General features: G+C 27.7%; 1 protein-coding gene across 1 annotated transcript in view; it reads right to left on the reverse strand.

The window, feature by feature from the left end:
• Positions 1–1,907: 1,907 nt before the first annotated feature.
• Positions 1,908–22,166, reverse strand: part of LOC129988844 (uncharacterized) — a 35,990-nt gene continuing 15,731 nt past the window's right edge. The window contains exons 17-22 of the mRNA XM_056097120.1: positions 10,987–11,146; positions 10,535–10,670; positions 10,340–10,450; positions 9,167–9,285; positions 8,030–8,156; positions 1,908–4,916 (exon numbers count right to left, since the gene is read on the reverse strand). Of these exons, the coding sequence (XP_055953095.1) occupies positions 4,719–4,916; positions 8,030–8,156; positions 9,167–9,285; positions 10,340–10,450; positions 10,535–10,670; positions 10,987–11,146 (851 nt within the window). The 3' untranslated portion in view covers positions 1,908–4,718. The remainder of the gene's footprint in view (positions 4,917–8,029; positions 8,157–9,166; positions 9,286–10,339; positions 10,451–10,534; positions 10,671–10,986; positions 11,147–22,166) is intronic.

Below are 22,166 nucleotides of genomic sequence, written 5' to 3' on the forward strand. Positions count from 1 at the left end.
AAAGCGTTTTTCATTATCTTATATGCTGGATTTTTTTCCACCATAAATCGCTGGATGATTTCCACTGAAATATATAACAAAAAGTCATGCATGCAAAAATTTCTATCAATGTATTTATTAAATGCTTTCTTTTCACATCAAAACAATTAAAATAAAAATTGACACAAAATAACTTAAACATGCTCACATTTAAAAATTATACCTAAGGTTGCATAGAATTAACATAAGATAATCAAGTTGCATAAGTAACATCACTATTATCAAAAAGTTGAATATGGTTCGAGAAATTAGTTGTAAATGTCACATTAAATGATTTGCATTTACAATAACTACATAAGAAAGAAAACGTTCGAACATTCAAACCTTAAGTAATTATTCTCAACACATGAAAGTATTTAAGAATGCATATGTTACTTAAATAAAAAATATAACAATCAAATATTTTTCTTTCTTTTTAACACAAAAGATATTTGAAACAGATCATGTATATATTTGTATACACGCCTTCTAGAATATTACAAATACTATCCATGAAAATTAATTATAAATGATCCATTATAAGATCACAAATTTTTTCACATATATGGATAATGAACATTGAATTCTATAAGTAGTAAAATACTTTGTAATTTTTATAATTCTTATAAACAGAGCAGGCAAAGCAAAATTGGCTCTTCTTAAGAGTGTGATAAAAATTTGAAAGTACAAGTTCTATAAGTTAGAAAATTTTTTTATTCAAAATTTGAGTAAAAATAATAACAATAAATTTATATATACATAATTAGTGTAGGACTAGCATTATAGAAAGACTTTATTATGTAACAAAACTACAAAAAAAAAATGAATTTAAACAGAAGAATTGAGCATATCTAAATTTTCTTAAAACAATAAAAAATTAATTAAAAATGATATAATACAAGACCCGCAACTAAGAAGTGAATAAATTAAGGAAAAAAAGAAAAAAAAAAACTTTCAAAAAATGTTCACTGTTACATATAGTAAAGCTCATTTCACGCATCACTCTTTGGAACAACAATCCTTTGCTATTTATTTACTGTGCTTACACTCCTAATATTTGTAAAAGTTCCTCTCATTTTGAATATAAGCTTGTTTCTACAGTTCTGAATAATTATAAAACAAACAGAAAAGGTAATGGCCCAATATATATCAAACTTTTACTTAAAAAAAGAATTATTTTTCAGTTCTCATGAATATATTTTTTCAATACTAAACTTAAATATTTCGTAAAGACATTTAAACATAAACCTTATAATAGTTTTTTTTTTTTTTTTTAAATTTCAAAAAGAAATACTTTCTATCATCCAAAAACATATGATGCATTTTAATACCCAAAAACTTATATAAATATTCAACAAAGTTTCTAATGAAATAATAACAACAAATATAACACATTAATACTCATCTATTAAAAATCAGACAAAACATGTTTCTCGTATATTTACATGAAAACAAAGATTGCATAAATAACGAAAATTCTTGAAATATCTACATAAAAATACAACACAAGTTTACATATATATATATATACAATGGACCCTTTGAGGTGCATAGTTAACTTGAAAAATTACAATAAAAAATACCACATAACGGAGCAAATAAATGAGAATAAATTTTGAGATATCATCTTAGTTATTATGAAATAAAAATATTACTGTGTACTAAAATAAAAAGTTTTTATTATTCTATGAAGACAGAATTCTGTTTCATTTTTTTAAAGAATATTTGCAATACTCAAAAACTAAAATGCACCAAATAATTTTCAGTACATTTAAATACCATTCCTAACAATGTAGCAAGTATATTGCAAATTTAGGTAAACAATACAAAAGAATATGAACACAAGGCTTTCATACTTATGCGAATTATTCCTTCATGCCTATTATCTTGGGATGGGGGGGGGGTATTCAAAAATGTCAATGTCAAAATTTAAATAGAGGAATAATTTACAAGTTTGCATTTGTGAATCGCAGAAAAGATATCAATAATATGAGGCAAAATTCTCTTAGATAATAGATTTCATTAGATAAAAAATATAATAAATAAAACATGTAAAGACAACAAAGAAAGTACATAAAAATAATTTTTGTAGATATATGAATTTTTCTTCGCTTGATTACAACTAAATTTTCTTATTAATGAAAAAAAAAAAAAAAAAAAGGAAGACACTCATTACTAGTTTTAAGCAATTAACAAGTAAAACCAAGCTTGATATTTAAATGAATACAGATATCTCAAAATTTATATTCATTTATGATAAAATAAAATTACTATAAAGGAAAATATAAAGATATATATGGAAAATATGAGGCTTGAGAGGTAACACAGCAATGATTAAAATATATGTTTTATAATGCACATGGATATAAAAAAAGCTTTTCAGACTGCTTCATGATTTTCATCTTTTGCAAAGAAAACGATAAAAAAATATTAGCAAATAAATTATTATATGGAGGAATAAATATTTATATTAAAATTACAGAAAAATGTATCATTATTATTACAGAAAAAGTTATCATATTAAAGAGTTAACAACTAATAACATATGTATAATAAATATAGCTGAACTTTTATATAGAAAGTACAGTTAACAAAAACTGACTACACATGAAGAAATATAGAAAACAGAAACAATTATGAATAAATTCCAAATTTTATCGTTATTAAATTCCCGATTTTCTGATGTATTAGTAAATTTAATTAAAATGAAAAAAGTTTAAAAAATAATTTAAGAAAAGTTGTAATTATTATATAACAAATATTTGTATGATTTATTTTAACTGTAGGATATGTCAGATAACAGAAGATATTTGCCGGTAACTTTTTGCTGGTAAAATATAAATTTTTGATTAATCATTAAATTTACTTTTAAAGAATTTAAATCAAATTAAATTTATCAAATTTGTTTTTCAATATCAGATTTAAAATTTTTTTTCATTAAATCTTTCAGCAAAAAATACACAACGCTGTCTATTCAATGCTACAAAGCAATGGATTAAAGCTAGATATATATGTGCTACCATTGGGAAAAGTTATCAGAAAATTCTTCAATGAATTTTTTCGTATATAAAAAAAACATTTGAGTAAGCATATGAATGAGATTTCCAATAAATAAAATAAAATGAAACACCAGGGAAATTTTAAAAATATAAACTAAAGATTTGTTACGTTTCACAATTACACATGAACACGTCTTAAACAGATTTATTTACAGAGATTTAGTATTGATCACATTGTTTTAAAAATGCTATATTTGAGAAAAAATCTCATTATTTAGCACTTCTTTTCTCATGGAAACATTAGATAATTTTGACATAGAAAACTATCCGATATTTGTGTATCAACAAGAGGGATTTAAAGTTAGAGCAGTTGCTGATTTATTCTGTAAAGGGAACTTTATATGTATATATATATATGATTATTAATATTTCTTATCAATACACAAATATCTTGCTTTGCTTTCAGAAATACAAGTAACTATGATTGTCCATATGTAATAACATTCTCTGGCTGCATGCTTTCAAATCAAATGTTTAGTTCTTATTTTAGAACACGGAATTCCTAAAATGAAATTTTTTAAAAATATCAGCAAGATAGCTAGCAAGAAAATTAACACTTCCATCATTATTGTTAAACATTAAGAACATCTGAAAATATGTACATATATGTATATTTATTAAAGTTGCAATGAAGAATTTCTGTTAGTTTATCAGACTGCTCAATTGGTTAGAGGAAACTTTATAAAATTATTTAATAAATTAAATCATAATGAATTTAAACATACATCATGATATAGGGTCAGAAACATCATCTTCATGAAACAAATTTTTTATACTATAGTCCAATATGAAAGTGCTACATATCAGTTTATTAAAAATAATTTTGAAAATGAATTTTAACTATGTATTTATGTTACAATAAATTGCATTGTAACTTCTCACCAGCACAAAAAGTAATATGTAGCCTTCAGAATTTAACCTGACTTGAAAATAAAAAGGTTAAACTCTGCAATCAATTTCGGTGAATTTTCTGAAAAGGCAAATGAAGTTCCTTTCAGTCAACCTTACTAATTACTTTCAGGGGTAATATGTTTCCTGCATTTCCCCCCCAAGAAACATGCAACAATAGCAATTAAAAAATACAGTAACAATGATCTTGGACAGTAGGGAACACAAGGTTTCACAGTTTATAAAACAAGAAAAGTTTTCTTCATTCATTATTACATATATAAATTACAAATATTGCTATTACACATTTGGTTTGACAAAAGAATTTCATTCAAAAAATGACACAAACAAAACAGCACAATTATTCACAAGTAGACAGAAACATCAATATCAACAAAAGTGACATCAAACTCTTTTGATTTTGATTTCTGATGTTCATCGTATTTATTAAAGAAGTAATAGAAAAGTGTAAAATATAACAAAAGGAGATCTCACCAGGAGACAGCTTTAACACAAAATTTTCTTCGGACTGACATCATACACACATAAATCATATTTTAAAAGTAAACATATAAATTGCACTCAAATTCGGCATGTTAGTCACATCATGAGGACCTACAAATCCAGCTTAATATTTTCCTCTCGCAAGGGCTAAGTAAAGCCACAACTTCATTAAGTCAAGTACTCACATTCTTAAAAGGGAATAATTGAAACTCTGAATTATGCCAAATAACTTGCATAACAGATCAACAGCTAGGTAAATCGAGAGAAAAAGAAATTCAAAGCTCTATTAACATCATAATCAGCTGCTAAAGATACTCGCACAAGCTCCTCTCGAGGAACTGATTCACCAACTATGTCCCTGAGCTGAGCAACACATGCTTCAAGTTGTGCTGAGTCCTGCGTCAAAGGAAGATCTTCAAGAGAACTGGAATCAGATGCCTGCTCTTCCTAGGAAAAAAGAAAGGCCAAATATTAATAATACAAGAAAACTTTTGTATACACAAATAAATCATAAAAAGTCAGAAGCCAGCTCTATCCAGGATAGAAAAAGAAAAAAAGAAAGGCTAAGTATTAATAATACAAGAAAACTTTTGTATCTATACATAACATAAAATGAAGTCTCCTGAAAGCTTCTGTATCTTTGAATCACAAAAACTCGACATATAGTAAATGGATATTGGAGATATTTATACTATTTTGTAGAGAATTTTTTTCCTGAAGGTTTTAGTACATTAAAGTCATATCAAAATAAAAAAAGGAGTTTTGTAATTGCAATTTTATTTATTCCGTGCATGTGTGAAAGCCTCAAACTGCGCACGTGCAAATCGCAAGAGCTGTGGTGTGCATAGGCGATATATTTCTTTGTTTACCTCTGTTTGTTAGTCAATCACGCTAGAACGACTGAATGAAATTGGATGAAATTTAGCACAGAGATAGATTATAGTCTGGAATAGGACATAGGCTACTATTTATTCCGGCTAATTTTTTATTAATTAAAAACTAACTTTCCCCTAACTTTCCTCCTTAAAAACTAACTTTAATTTCATTTCCCCACCACCAAATGAGTAAGGCTTCAGTCTTTTTTTTTCACCCACTCTAAGGAGGTTAGGCTTAGCAGTTTTTCGACTGATTATTTCAAATGATTCTGTTTATTTTCTTAGTGTTTGATGTATTTAAAATTAAACATTGTTAATGAATCGATCTTTCGGATTCATCCTGAAGTACTTTTAAATTAAAATAAAGCAGAATAAAGGAAATTAAAAATTTCTAATCTGCATTGTGTTACCCCAACTGGTGTAGAAAATTCACGCATTTGCGTTGTTACTCCATTTGGTGTTGAAAATTCACGCATGTGCAGTTTGTTCTTATTGTTGGCAACTATATTTACATTTTAATTAAAAAATTAAAAATTATATGCATTATACTGTTGAAGCTATCTCAATCCATAAATGAAATAGACTTGATTAAAAAAAAATACGGACTTGATTTGAATCTTCTGCTAGCCCAACTCCGCAAGAACCACAATCTAGCTCTGGCTATAGCTTCCACGGGCATTACTGCAACTTTGTTTACCTCCGTTTTCAAACTGCCGCTTAATATTGCAAGCAAAGATACCCCAACATGCAACATCACCAAAAACAGAGGTCAAGGAGTCCTTTTGCAGCAGTGCAAATTAATATGGGGCGAGTGCACAGTGTCGCACAAGCATGCATTAGAGGTGTTAAACCGCTGCCTGCAGGACATAGGCGGCGTTGTCGTTTTGCTCACAATGACCTGTTTACAATTTTAGTGAGCACTTACAGACTATTAAACCAACTCCAGCTGTGGGATAAATACAATGAAGCTTTATCAGAAGATATTGTGCACAGGCTGGATGGCACTCACAATGACCTAATCATTAACGGAGCTAAGGTATTGATTGAGGCGCAATATGCCTAAGTCAGTTTTCATACACATACATTAAAATTTCCAAGCGAACGAAGTCGCAGGTAATAGCTAGCACACAAATAAATTATAAATAAGTCTGATGCCTGCTCTTTCTAGGAGAGAGAAAAAAAAAGGAAAGGTCAAGTATTAATAATACAAGAAAACTTTTGTATACACAAATTTCAGATATGCAAATAAATTATAAATATTACATACAACTTTGAAATTGCAAATATTCATTTGATTCAGCTTTAATTACTGTTCCTTATTTTGTACATTTAATTTATAAAATAAACTATTGATCTTCTAATTTCCACCAAAAGATAAACTTTCTATAAATATTTATAAGCTAATGATCGAGTCTACACAGCTGGTTACATAAACTTTACTTAGTCACAATATCATTTCAAACTATACCAAAGTTCCATATATTTTATTCAAGTCTATTTTTCAAATCGAGTATATTAAATATTGTTACGAGTTTGTAATATTGCTTTTCTATGCAAGGAAAGGAATTCTACAGATAGCTTTAATTAATGCTGGGTCAATGACGATTGGCTTCGGCGACAAAAATGACAGGTTGCAAATATTTGATAATTCGGTGATATCTCTCTTAGGAATCGAAATTCTGGCGTTGTTTCTGGAATTATTGGTGTCCTTTATTGGAGATATAAAAACCCGAGTGACAAAGCTCAAGTGAGTCCATCAGTAGAGTCAAGCAGTTGAGCGAATTCTTTATTTCAAATGTTATCTTCATTGAATTCTCTCAGTACGATTTGTGATGTTGCGATTGTTTAATAAAGATTTGCTGCAGGTGTGTTGATTTCTGTTTTGGGCATCTTTCATTTGTGTTTTATTGCCTGTGTTTCATGTTTTCTAATAGAATAAAGCATCATTATCCTTTATTGAGCATGTTAGACTTTTCATCCCTCCCTTTTTTTTTACATTAGAAGGATTTTTTGTAACAATAGGATATTTTTTGAAATAGTTTTGATTCAATTGAATAAATAAATATTGCTTTGAAAGTTTTTTTATCCTCTGAAATTCAACAAAATATCATGTAACAATCTTGCCAGAAATCTCAAAATATGATACACCATTTTAAGAAAGATTCTTAATAGTTTGACACTACAAGAAAATTCATTAGTTTTGCCATCTGCTTTATTACAACAAAAATATCTATAAAGAATAATTTACATTGTTAAGATAGATTGAAAATGACAAATAAATTTCCCATAAATTTGTTTTTGTAGACCCTCATAATTTGAAAAAGTACAATCATTTACAGAAATCCTAGCTTCACAAATTTCTTAATAATACATGAAGGAATCTTGTATAGAAATGCACATAAAACTATTTCATGAATATCTTAGCAGAAAAAAAAAGCATAATAGTTATTGAAAAACAGATTAATTTATGAAGAAATTTACAAGGAAGAAACAAGCATAAATACTGAATTGAACCAACAGTGTTTTTATTTATTTCCTAGTGGCTTAAATAAATTTAAATTGCAAATGGATGCAAAGGCATAATTAATTTGTAAGATAATAGAAAATCATAAGAATTACAATATTAAAATTGATTTTACAGTATAGTGAGGACAGCAAATAAAAAAAAAGTAAATAAAGCTTTACTTCATTTCCTGAGATATTAACAGCTGAAAATAATTCTTCAATGTCTAATAAACTTGATGACATAGAACTGGGGCTGTCATGGTTAAGAAATTTAGGTCCTGAAAGCTCTTCACTCCGTTGAGAATTTCTAGAAAGTAAAATAACCATTAAAAACTTTTATAAAATGCATCACAAAATACAATACAGGGGACAATCTTATTTTACTTCACTTTTAGTTAAAAATAAATTTATAAAATTTGAGACCTGCCTCTCAAAAAATGCAATAAAGTTTTTAATATAAGGAAATTCATAATTGAATAATTATAATTTTTTTTTCATTTTAAAACTTAATAAAAGTAGAAAAATACATTATGCATTAGTCATCCCCCAAAAAAAGTATTAATATGGTCTTACAGAATATTATCAGTTTACTGGGAAGAAATATTTTTCAAGATTATATAATTCTATTGAAATTGTTTTGGCAAGTTTTTCAAATTTGTTAATGGTATAACATTAAAATTAAAAAAAAAATGATAAGAAAACATTTTTTTAAAGACATGTTTTGCACTATGTTTTTTAATGTTTCTTTTTTTTTTTAAAGACATGTTTTGCACTATGTTTTTTAATGTTTCTTTTTTTTTAAAGACATGTTTTTGCAATGCTCAAAACTATCAATGTTGTTAAAAAATACTTTTTTAAAATACAATTTTCTAAACATTTTATTTTAAAATTTTTTAAAGAAATGCCATTCTCTCTCACACTGGAGAAATAAGCCTGCTCACTAGAAATAATTGTAATACTTCTAATAGAATATCAAAAAGATGAGCGAAAGAAAGAGCAAACAATAATTAGATTTCCCTTAATTAAATTCTATAATTTCAGATAAAAATTTATAGACAGGCAGAAAACTATTAAAAATGAAAATGAAATTTAATTGATAAATAATTTAAATTTAAAGATTTGTAAAAACTTATTAAGGATGATTTTTTTTGTTAATTTAGAACTTAAATATTGTACATTAAAAAATTTATTCAATAGATAGATAAGCTACATCATCCATTACAATAAATATTTTATTAATATAAATGAATGGACAAATAATGAAAGTTACTTTGTTTTTAATAAAACAAATGAAGTAGAATATGAAGGAGACACTACCTTAATTCAACCCAAGTAATCATTTCTTCTACTTCTGATTGCAGATCTTCTGGTAGGTCATAAAAAACTTCACTTTTGATTATATCTTTGTTCAAAGCTATGAATTCCAAAGCTGCAGTCTAGCAACACAAACAAATATGTATATTATTAACATTTTTTTTATTTGGAAATTTAAAAACCTTGTAAATTGTCATGAAAGATAGTGCAATCATTATCAAAATAAGTAACATAATTCAGTAGAATGTTTTGTGAACAATAGGAGGAACAAAAGATTTTGACGAACTTTTAGGTTGTTTAATAAAAAAAGATTCACAACACATAAAGGCTCCTATACATGTACAGTATTTTAAATGAAATATAAAAAGAAATTTTTTGGAAGATTGCATTGTGCATTTTGGAGGGATTTTTTCGAAATTTTAATTAATTGAAATTTTGACATTCTTTTACAATAACTTCCAGAAGCATTGCAGAACAAAATTAATTCTTACAACATTTTAAAATTTAAAAAAATTGTCTTTTTATCGATACCAATTGAACAATTTTAAATAACAGATTTCATTCCTGAACTGAAATTTACACAATTTTCATTTATTCTGTTAAATATTATGTAATTTTCTTCCATTGTTGAAATTTAATCATTTAATTTTCTTCCAGCTAAGGAAGAAGGATTCTATTTAATATCTATGCAGTTTACATGATAAATAACAAAGTGAATATATATTATCACAAAGATTAGAATATAGCAAATCCAGATAATTATTTTCTAGACAACATTATTTAGTTAAGAGATTCGCCTCTGTTAGGATGATCCTTATGCACAATGAAAAGAAATGCAGAAGATATTTAACTGAAAATAAATAAAACTGCTATTTCCAGTAAACTAACTGGTCACCAAAAACTATAATGGAAATTATAATAATCATTGCAATTTCCTTTATAGTTTTGTATATTTTGAAATAATTTGTGAAATTAATATAAGTTTTACAATTAAAATGTATTTCCATTAATCCAGCACTTTTTTTTTAATATGGTAGTTTTCAAGTCTGACATCGATTAGATTATAAAGTATATAAATTTATATTATAATTTTCTGATTAAACATATAATCTCAATAAATTCATAGCAAAATAAAAAGACAATCATTTATATTATTATTAATTTAATTATAATTACCCTTAATGCCCTAGCATTAAATTGATCTGCAATACCAAGAAGAAATAATGCTGAATCTTCATCAATAAGATTTTTGAGAGCATCTTCTGATATTTGCTTCAGACAATCAACCTAGAAAAGTATTCAAAATTAGAAATGATTAGAATTATGAAAAATTCATAATTCAATATAAGGAAATCTTTCATCTATACTCACCTCATACCTATCTGATAGTTGCATAAGATCAGCTAGCTGTTCTGTAGATAACTGTCCTGTGTCAACTTGTCCTCCATAAAGGTACTCAAGAAAAATTAAAAATAATTGTGGAGTAGTATCATGAATGACAATTCGTCTAAAATAAAAAAAAAAATGATTAAATCATCTAATAAAAAGCCACCAGCAATATTTTAAAAATAAATAAACTATAAAAATACTCAAAGAAATACAAATTTTAATTATTTCTTGTCATGATGGAAAAAAGTACTAGTAGGTCCTCCTCCCAATAAAATTAAAGAGAAAAAGTTATACTTTATAGTTTGGGAGCAAAAATGGAGGGTATTTTTGTATATCAATAACTCTTTTTCATTTTTCCACAACTGTAAAAATTAAAATATTTTAACATTTTTTACTTGTTGAGAGTTCAAAAACAATAAGTGGACATAACTTACTTATGAATCGATTCCTTCATACCACTGAGAAGTGCTTTTCGAAACCAATCACAGCGTGAAGCTATTACTATACAATGTGCTTTTATTGTTATATACTCCATTTCACCATCAACTGCTGGTGCATATGCACCTTTCGGACTTGATGCACTTTCAGAAGCATCTGAAATGAGAACATTTTAATTTCTTTATGTGCACATACAGACAAAATACGTCAATACATAATAAATTTCTTTTTTAAAAGCTCACTTTATTTTTTTAGAAATAAGAAGAGTAAATCAATAACCCAAGGAAACAAAATTATTTTAAGATAAAAATTCATTCCTAAAAAAAAAAAAAAATCCATCACATATTAAAAATATTTTTTAAGAATATCCTTGGAAAACTGCAATTTATTTACAGAAAGCAATATCGGCATCATTTACAGCAGAGGTTCCCAATTTGCAGTATTCAAATCCTGAAGGTTCATAACAGTTATCCATCTTAGTAATAGTGGAAAACATAAAACATTAAAATAATTTTTTAAAATTTAAAAAACAATTTCCTTCAAGTTTAATGAAAAATGGAAGTAATGCAAGTCTGAAATTATCATGGGAAAAAGGTGAAATAAAGCATAATTTTTAATTAAAATTAAATTGAATTTAAAAAAATCGTTCCCAAAGTGCAAGTTCCTACACTACAGAATATATATGTGCCAAATTTGATAGCTATATGTCAAAAATTCTGGCTTATAGAGTTCCAATACACAGACGATCATCTTTATTATTAATAGAGGGGGGGGGGGTATATACGCCAGAAACTATAATTATTTGAAATCATCTTTTTCCTGGTCTTCAGATTTAAATGTTATTCAATAATTTTACACTAGTAGAATATATTAAATATGTTTATCGATATTTCAATACATATATCAGCTTAAATAATTGTGGGATTACTTCTTCATATATAGAGGATCTGCGATTCAGTTTATTGGCAGACATTTTCTTTTTATGGCAAATTTTCCATATTAGCAGATGCAACTTTTAACTTTATAAAACTAAAAAAAATTCTATAACTAAAAGTATTTCTGAATGAGTATCTTATTTATAAAATATAATGACATCCTTCGCATCACACAAATATTATGCCATCATTGGAGAGGTTCAATAATGATGGCGAACCTTTTTTGTAATTTAAAGATTTTTATTGTTTCTCCGCTTTCGGGAGTTGGTTTGAGCTTTGCCTTTCGGCGTGAAGCTACGTCGATGATGTTACAAAGACTGATTGTTTTTTACATATACCGCTAGAGGGCGTTACAAGTGAGAGGCGGGGCAACATGCTTACATAACATACTCCCGCCTTGAAATTGTACAATTTCAATATTCAGACACTATATGAATTTCACACATCACAATAAATTTGACAGAATTATTATAAAAAAATGAATAAATGTAAAAACAAATAAAAAATACTGAAATAATTCTTATATATAAATTTACACAAAATAATACTGAAATAATTCTTATATATACAAATGAATTAAAGTCTCTATATATTATTTACAATCATATACATATATAAATCCAATTAATTTTTTGAAAGTAAACATATTTGACTAATGCCTCTTTTAATAACACCATTCAAAACTCTTATTACAACAACTCTGACTAAACCATCTGAACCTTTTTATTAATTCTTGAATTCTACCCAGTCTCCATTTATATGGAGGCAAATCTGGATCTTTGATTACAACCATATCATTAAAATTTACATTATTCTTAGCAAACTGCCACTTATTTCTAAGATGTAAATTATTCAAATAATCACGTTTCCAATTTTTCCAAACTTTTTGTAATAATTTAGTTAATTTTTGCCATTTTGACAAATAATTATCCGATTTTCCAATTAATTGTGGTTCAGTAATTGAAGTTATTGGACGGCCAATTAAGAAATGTCCCGGAGTCAAAGCTGTATAATCATTAGGATCCGTAGATAAAGGTACAATAGGTCTACTAATTAGAATACCTTCGATTTCTGCAGTTAATGTTAAAAATTCTTCAAATGTCAGTTTTATAGAAACTACTGTTCTCTTTAAATGAAATTTAAAAGATTTGACACCCGATTCCCACAAGCCTCCAAAATTAGGAGACCTTGGGGGAATAAATTTCCAATCAATACTTTCTGTAGTTAAATAATTATTTAAAGTATCATCAGGATTACTCATTAATTTTTTTCAATCTTTTTAATTCTGAATTTGTTCCAACAAAATTTTCTGTGTTATCCGAAAATATACATGCACATTTACCGCGTCGGGCAAAGAAGCGTTTTAATTGCAATTAAAGCATTAGACACTAATGCTTCAACTGCAATTAAAGCATTAGACGTTAGATCGGTAACTAATTCCAAATGTATGGCTTTAGTTGAAAAACAAATGTAGACTGCAATATAAATCTTTTGAAAAATACCTTTGCGTTGACCTTTATATTTAATTAAGAATGGTCCACAAAAATCGATAACACAATTTAAAAATGGTGGGCTATGAGTTACTCTTTTCGCTGGCAGATTTCCTAATAATTGATTACAACTTACCGTTTGTATGTTCAGAAGAACACTTCAAATTATTAATAAATCTGAAAAGATAACTTACAATTTTAGTACAGTTGTTACTTAAATTTAAAATATTACAAATAAAATTATTAGAAATATTAGTTAGTAAAATCAATTTACAATGAGTTTTAACTTCTGTCAGAAAGTCATTAATTATACACACTCGCGATTTGCTGCACAAAAGACTTGTGTTTTCATTTCACAGGATTTATTTTTTGAACACACATAGATGACTGCAGCGTAGGCCTTATTTGAGGCATCACAGAGGCAATGTAGATCTATGGTGGGTGAATGGAAACCCATTTGTGAAGTTGCATGCCTCCTTCACTTAAAAGTTCTATTAACTGCTGTTGTAAAGCTTTGGTTTCTGGTAAGTTATTTGAACCAGTTAAAATGTCTTCAACATAAACATGAGTAAGAAGTGCTGCAGATGCTTGAGGAAATTCAATTTTTTCCTTCTCAGCAAATGCCTTGAGTGTTCTGGTGGCTAAAAATGGAGCACATTTTGTTCCATATGTCACAGTCCGTAGTCTGTATGTTTCCACAGGAGCAAATCTCTTAGGCTTCCACAGAATCTTTTGAGGGATTCTATCTGCTTCTGCAACCAAAATTTGGCGATACATTTTCTTTATATCTGCACTAAATGCAAACTGATATGTTCGGAATATTGGAATGATGCAAAATAGTTCCTGTTGAACTTTTCCTCCGTTCAATAAAATGGAATTAAGTGAAACTCCACTGCTAGAATTTGCAGATGCATCAAAAACGACACGCAAGGGTGTTGATGTGCTTTCTGGGCGAAATACGGTGAAATACTGATGAGGAATATAATATTCACTATTGGCAATTTCAGGAGAATCTAAAATTCTTTCCATATGATTAAACTGGAAATATTCATCCATGAAAGCCTTGTATTGCATTGCCATTGTTTTATTTTTATCTAATCTTTTCCAAAGTATATTTAAATGCCTTTCCGCCATTTCTTTTGAATAGCCTAGTGTAGAACATTTTTCTTCAATTATTGGTAATTTAACAACATACCTTCCGGTACTATCCCTCTTATGAGTGGAAAGAAAATGTTCCTCAGAGTAAGTTTGTTCATATGTTTTTGATTCGACTGAATCATCTGTATTGTCAACAGGAAAAGATTCTAAGTTAAAGAAATTTTTAACAGAATTCTCCAGATTATCATTTTTAAAAATTAATCCAGAAAAGAAATGAGAATTTCTGCCATCGATTGTTCCCGTTACTAAATATCCGAATACACTGTTTTATAACAAGAGTGAATTATCATATGATCTAAATTTTTCTGCCGTCAATAAATGAAAGAACAGCTCACATCCGAGTAATGCATTAATTTTACTCGGAATATGAAAAGTCTCATCCGCAAGTTTTATCTCACTTGGGAAGTTAATTTTTGAGATATCAATTTCTTTAGAAGGAGTTAAATGCATTATTTTAGGCATAATTAAAAATGATACAGTTCTGGAAAAATCATAGTCTTCATTAAAAATGGTAGTGGTTAATTTATTTTTAACGAAGAATTCTCCTCCGTTAATACCAGAGATGGATGCATTAACCTTTTCCCGCTTCAAATCTAAAGAATTGGCCAAATCTGCAGTTATTATGTTTACCGAACTTCCAGAATCCAACAGGGTTTTTATTTTTATTTTTTGACCAAATGCATCTTCAATAAATAACTGCGCGGTGCATAGAATGTTTGAACATAGTTTCGAGTTACTTGTAAGTGCTGACTCCGCATCAGGGTTTAGTTTTTGTGGCAACCTCGACGAGCCAGACGGTTCATTGTTTACATAAAGTTGCTCCCCTGCGTCTGGGGGCGTTACCTCTGCAAGGCGTGTACTTAAGAGTTTAGGATCCAGATGTATCAAAGAATTATGGCCTGATTTTTGACAGCTTCGGCAGCAGAATGTGGATTTGCAGGGTGGTTTATGCAATTTCAAACAGTTCTTACAAATGTTATATTTTTCTAAAAGCTCGATTCTTTTAGAAACACTCAATTTTAAAAATTCAGAGCATCTTTGTAAAGGATGTTCCAATTTACATAAAATACATGGCTTTACATTATTTAGTTTATTCGCATTAAGAAGAAAGTTTTTCGGCATATTTATTGCGCCTTGAAATTCCTTGTGGAATTTGTTACTGGTAGGGTATTTCCCTAATTGATCGAGTACCATCGATCTTGATTCTAAAAATTGCAAGAGCTCCTTCAATGAAGGTATTTGTTTTGATTGTATGGACATTTCATATGCCTTTCTACTCTCTTTGTCAAGTCTTTCTAATATTATATTTACTAATATAGCATTTGTTAAGTCATTACATTCTAAATTCAAACTTTTTAAACCTCTCAGACTTTTATTTATTGTGTCTGTGATATTTCGTAAGCCCATTGCAGACTCAAAATTTAATTTTTCTAGGTTTAACATATTTCGAATGTGAATATCAACAATTGCTCGCTTATTTTCAAAGCGTTCTTCCAGAGCAGCAAACAGTGACTCAAACGTATCGTCATTTGTTTCTATAAATTTAGCTTCACCACGGAGGGCAGCTTTTAAATAAAATAATTTTTGATCATTCGTTAATTCGATATTATCGTTTATTAGACACATAAATTGATTTTTGAAATTACTGAATTCTTCCATTTTTCCGTAAAATAGCGGTAAGGGAGTTTCCGGAAGTTTCGTTTTTAATTCAATATGATTGATATAAGCTTTCAAATTTGAATTTTGATTTATATTATGCATTACATTTTCGTTAACATTATAATTAGAGAGTAAGCATTTCAAACTTACATCTAATTCATTTCTTTCTTCTTCGATATCCAACATTTCTTGATCGTACTTCTGACTTAACGTTTCATCTTTGTCGATTTCTAAATAATCCTTGAATAAAATTTTTAATTCATTTTTTATTTCTTTCACAATTGTCAGCTTAATATGAATTTTTCTTCTTCAACCGTTGAACTACTTTCAACAAACTTTTTAACACTTGTTAGTTTCGCCTTTATCCTTCCATAGATTCTATTTAACTCTTTGGCTTTTTGAGTTTTATTTTTATCCATATTTTCGCTAATTCGTCTCCGGATCGCTAGGACCAGAATGGAGAGGTTCAATAATGATGACGGACCTTTTTTGTAATTTAAAGATTTTTATTGTTTCTCCGCTTTCGGGAGTTGGTTTGAGCTTTGCCTTTCGGCGTGCTGCTACGTCGATGATGTTACAAAGACTGATTGTTTTTTACATATACCGCTAGATGGCGTTACAAGTGAGAGGCGGGGCAACATGCTTACGTAACAATCATTAATGTATGAAATCAACTATTTCATGAAATAACCATTTATATTAGTCCCAGTGTTAATTTTTCTTGTATTCTATGATTTGACTTATTATTTCACAGAATAACTGTTTATATTCTATTAAGATGTAGAATAAATAACATGATCAATCCTGTTCATCAATATCCCTACTATATAACAATATATATTTTTTATTTTAATTAAAATCCTCCATCCAAAAGGTTGAAATGTCAAATATTTAAAAGGTAATGTGTTAACAACAACAACAAAATTTAGAAATGATGAGCTATGCAATTCTGCCATTTTAACATTCACATAATAAATAAGTTTTTATCTCCCTTTATATGAATAACGCTTTGAAAGGTCTATAATGCAGTTAAATGGCTTATTTTATAACTTCAATTATTTATTACTAGTTAACTTGCAGGATTACTAATTATTTCATAAAATAACTAGTTAAAGTGCAAGGTCATTAATATACAAGTATTATATACCTTAAATGATATGATCAGTTATTTCATGAAATAATTTGATTCTTCAATAAAATACCTGAATTATATATTTCGACAATAACATATATATTTTTAAGGGAAAATTTCTGTTGATTTTCTATAAAACTGACCTCCCATTATAACATTTGTAAGATGCCTTCACAAGAAAAAATAACTTTTTATATACATCATTGTAAGTTTAAATAACCTAGTTAAATTTAAAATCCTAAAACTGACTGCAATTTTCTGCCATATCTTCCAAGTATTTTATTTAAATGTGTTTTTTCCAGTAAGTAGATAACAATTTTATATACTTATTATTTGGATAATAATGGATTCAATCTATTTTCTCAGCATATAGATTCACTAAATGAAAATTATCTTGCGAACTTTATGCTGCAGTTCGAAATAATTCCAATAGAATCTTATTACGCAATATTTCATTTTAATCAACAATAGTTTTGAAATATTTAAAGATTATAACTTGAAATATAAATTCTGAAGTTTCACTATGTCCTGGAGACAAATATTACTATGGCAACTTATAGGATTCAAGATCAACAAAATCAATGCAGCTGGAGGACTGTTTAGAATGAAAAGGTAAGTATAACAAAATTTACAATATGCAGTTAAGAATGTTTCACTTAAGAGTGTGATAATGCTCATCTGCAATGGTGAATTCTTGGATGCCAAGATATTTCAACAAACAATGTTTATGAATAAATGAGTGCACATGAAAGAAATTAATATGCGATTAAATAGTCCAGTGGATAAACAATAACAACAACAAGCTAGATGCCAAGTGAAATATGTGATATGAAAATGAATTGTAAAGATGGATTATATGCTTTTAAAGCATCTTTACTGTCTGTCCACGACAAGAACACTGCTAGACAATCGTCTATGTTTACGGCGGGCGTTATAGAAACAGATTCCGGTAGGGACGATCCATTTTGAATAGGTGGAATCGGACAGAAGCCTGGGGGGTATTCTTTTTCTTGGCGTCAATGTGAAGCGATAAAAGAAAACCTGTTGCTCATTCGTCTTCTCGCTTTAATCGCAGTTGCACGTATCTTTATATTCGCTTAGCTTACTTCTTCCATATTTTATTAATCTTTTCATTGGTTAATATTAACTGCATTTCATTATTTAATATTTTTTTTGTCCCTTAAATTTTGACATCCTTTAAAATGCTTTTTCGATTTAAGAAAGGAGAGACTTTAAAATCACAAGCGCGTTACTATGGGCTAAATTAAGATAAAACCTTGCAAATTAATTAAATTGAAATTAGAGTTTAAAATATCATTACATATATATACTTTTATAGCTTTTTCTGGATCAAAAACTTTTATTTAATGCTATAAACTGAAATTTAATAAAATAATTGTCGTAAATTAGAATTTAACTAACATAAATAAGATCACCTTTTGAATTGATCGATATATGGAACTGGAAAATATAGAAATCCATTTCAGATGATATTTATAAAAAAATGAACAATTGAAACTTTTAAAGCAAATTATACTCAGCTGTTTGTATAAGTAAAATTAATTGATTATTGATTTTGAATTTTTTACTTGAAAAGTGCATTGAAAATTTATTAAAAAAAGAGTTCTTGCAGGGAACTTTGAATTTCATTATTTTTTAAAGAAGTATATTTTACAATTCAGTATTTAATTTTCATTGAAATTATTGAATAATTTCCTTAAATCTACAGGTATAATTAATTCAATTATCTCCTATCACAATCACTGTCAAGATAAAAAGACAGGAAAGAAAAAAAAAAAAAAAAACTTTGTTTTAACCTTTTGCTCTTAGTGTTAAATAATAATTATGAGAAATTGTATTTAGAGTTTTAAAAGAAAAAAGAATTACTTTGAAATTAAAAATAGTGATTCTATTATGCTATATGATAATATTTAGAGATTAAAAAAATTTAATTTCTTTTCTAGAATATATGCAACACTGTGTATATGCAATTGTTAAGAAGTAATTCTATTAAATTTTTATTACGAAATATTATTCAACTACATAATGGTATGAAAAAAAATATTATATTATAGGTAGCGCATTACTTTTTTTTCTATAAAATAAAGAAAAATAGTCATTTATTCAGGCTTGTTTTCTCGCCTCCCTATTGTTTCAATAGCTTTCCTTCTTAACTATGATTCCAAGAATCTAAAATTGTATGCACATTAATGTGAGTTGGAAGGATTAAAGTATTTAACGAGATTCCTTTCTACTCAGGTGCACTGATTGTGATAATAAAATGGTAGCAGATTGTGATAATAAAATGGTGGCAGATTAGTATTCTCAAATGGCGTTGATGGGCTTCGAATAGAAATGTGAAGAATTTTCAACCCCGAAATGATAAAATGCATGCAGGAATTTGGATCCTTTATTGCTTCGAGCTCATGACTACTGATATACATTGAAAGGAGAAGCTCATTTATCACTCTATTTTTTGAATTAACAGTTCGTGAGAAAAATCTTTCTTTGAAATAATTGTATTTCTTTTTCAAGCAGGGAAATGAATAAGTGGTAATTTGGAAACAAAAGCAAACTTTTACTGTGTTTTTCGTAGAATAATGTAAAGCGATGTTGGGTATATTTAGTTGGGTTCCTTTAAGTCCGGGACATCTGGCACGTGCATGAATGAACACTTGAATTATCTTCAAATTCAGAATACTTTTACATATAAACTTTGTGAAAATTAATTATGCTGTAAAAAACTTGTGCATATTGAAAATAAGTTACAAATCAAAGTTTGATTTTTTCTTTTTAAATCTGAAAATTGATGGCATGGTAATCGTTAATTTTGTGTTTTGGGAAATAGTATATACATCAGAAAAATAAATAAATATAAATTTGGAAAGGTTTCAAGCATATTTAACAATGAACATTTTACTTTATAACAGAATAAAAGCAACTTTTTATAAAAATTATGAAATAATTACGATTAATTATGTTATAATTTTTATGTTAAATTAGACAGATTACCTCGCTTTTGCTGCTTAGAATTTGATATTAATAACTTATATAAATTTAAAACAAATGAAATGAAGACGATTAATGTACATACAAATTTTTCTATTTGATTTGTTTTGTTCTTTACATACATATGACAGGAATATCAGATATTTTCAGTAATTAAATGCAGTAATACCAAATATCGCCAATTTGGTGCTAAATGTGCCAACGTAAGAAACTTGAATGAATTTCTACCTCTGCGAAATGAACTCTTTCTACAGTAACCTGTTTCTATAACGCCCGCCGTAAACATAGACGATTGTCTAGCAGTGTTCTTGTCGTGGACAGACAGTATCAGGGTTGCCACTCAAATCTGGAAAAAAAAAATTCCCTGTGCTTTTCCCGTATGTATGTTCACACTGATATGCTAGTTATAATGGAATAATGTTTTAAGAAATGGAAAATGCAAGGAAAGGAAGCAACAATTTAACATTATTTGAAATAACATTAAAAGAAGGTTTATATTTACATACAAAAAAAAATTATCTTTATTATCTAGAATTTAGCAAACATATAAAATTTATATATTAAAGGATAGGATATATTACCTCGCATGTTCTTCAACTGTAAGACACACAAAATTAAGGACTTGGGAGAAATAAAAATATAAAACATTTTTGTTATCATGATACAAATCATTTAATGTTTACTTAACAAAAAACATTACAAAACAAAATTACTTTTTTTTATTCATTTATTTATACCAATTCAAGTATTTGGGCATCAACTTCAGCAGATTTTTCATAGAGCTAATGAACATAATCTATTAGCTCCATGAAACCTATTCAGTAAAATCATGATTGATTTTTTTTATAAATCCACTTTGTATTAAATACAGAATTTGGGCAACTCATTGTTTAAAAAAAATCTCTAATCTAATTTGAATAAGCTCACAGTTTCTCAAATAATAAATTATTATTCAATAAACTCAAGTATGATTAACTGAACACCACTGTGCTGCTTCCACAGATTGAATATTGCTATTCCCAGAGTTTCTGCATTACACGACCACGAAACATATTATTTCATTTTCAGAAGCTATGACTACAATCTTATTTTTTCAATCTTTAGCGAATAGCATTTTTTAGGTGCGAAAAAATAATTATGAAGCTTAAAATTCCCTATATTTTCCCTGCATTTTCACGGTTTCTTTATACAATTTTTAAATTCCATTCCATGTGTTTTTCCTGTTCTCCTTTGTGGCATGTCAACTCTGCTTGTTTAAGCATGAAGCTTTTCAAAAGAGGTGATATAACAGTTACAAAATATTGATCTGCAGGAAATGAAACTTTATAGAATAAACTTTCTCAAAACAACCTCACTGTTTTGTCTTTATAATTTTATTTTAACCTTCTTTTACTTTTATTATTAAATCTCAAGGATTTAATTTGCAATTTACATCATTTCTTTTTTTAACTTGAAACAGAATACAGCAGAAAAGATAGAAATGCATTGTAAAAGATACATAAAAAAGTGTTAATTTTACTTTTCTTAGTAGTCATTCCCTGTTCCTGTTGGTAAATGATATTTTATCACAGTAGAAAAAAATAAAAACAGGAAAATTGGCAAAACTAAAAACAGAAATTTTTTTAAAGTGAATGTCAGTCAGAAAAGCATAAGAATTTAATATATATAACAAAATTTATTGATGATTTTTTTTAATTATTAGAAGATAGCTAATAATCCATTTACATGTGCAAAGCTTTCAGGAAAATTTTGTTTCTGTTTGATCAATAATATACAAAAATATTTTTTTAAGT

The sequence above is a fragment of the Argiope bruennichi genome, chromosome 10, assembly GCF_947563725.1.
Source record: "Argiope bruennichi chromosome 10, qqArgBrue1.1, whole genome shotgun sequence".
In the NCBI taxonomy this organism is placed as follows: Eukaryota; Metazoa; Arthropoda; class Arachnida; order Araneae; family Araneidae; genus Argiope; species Argiope bruennichi.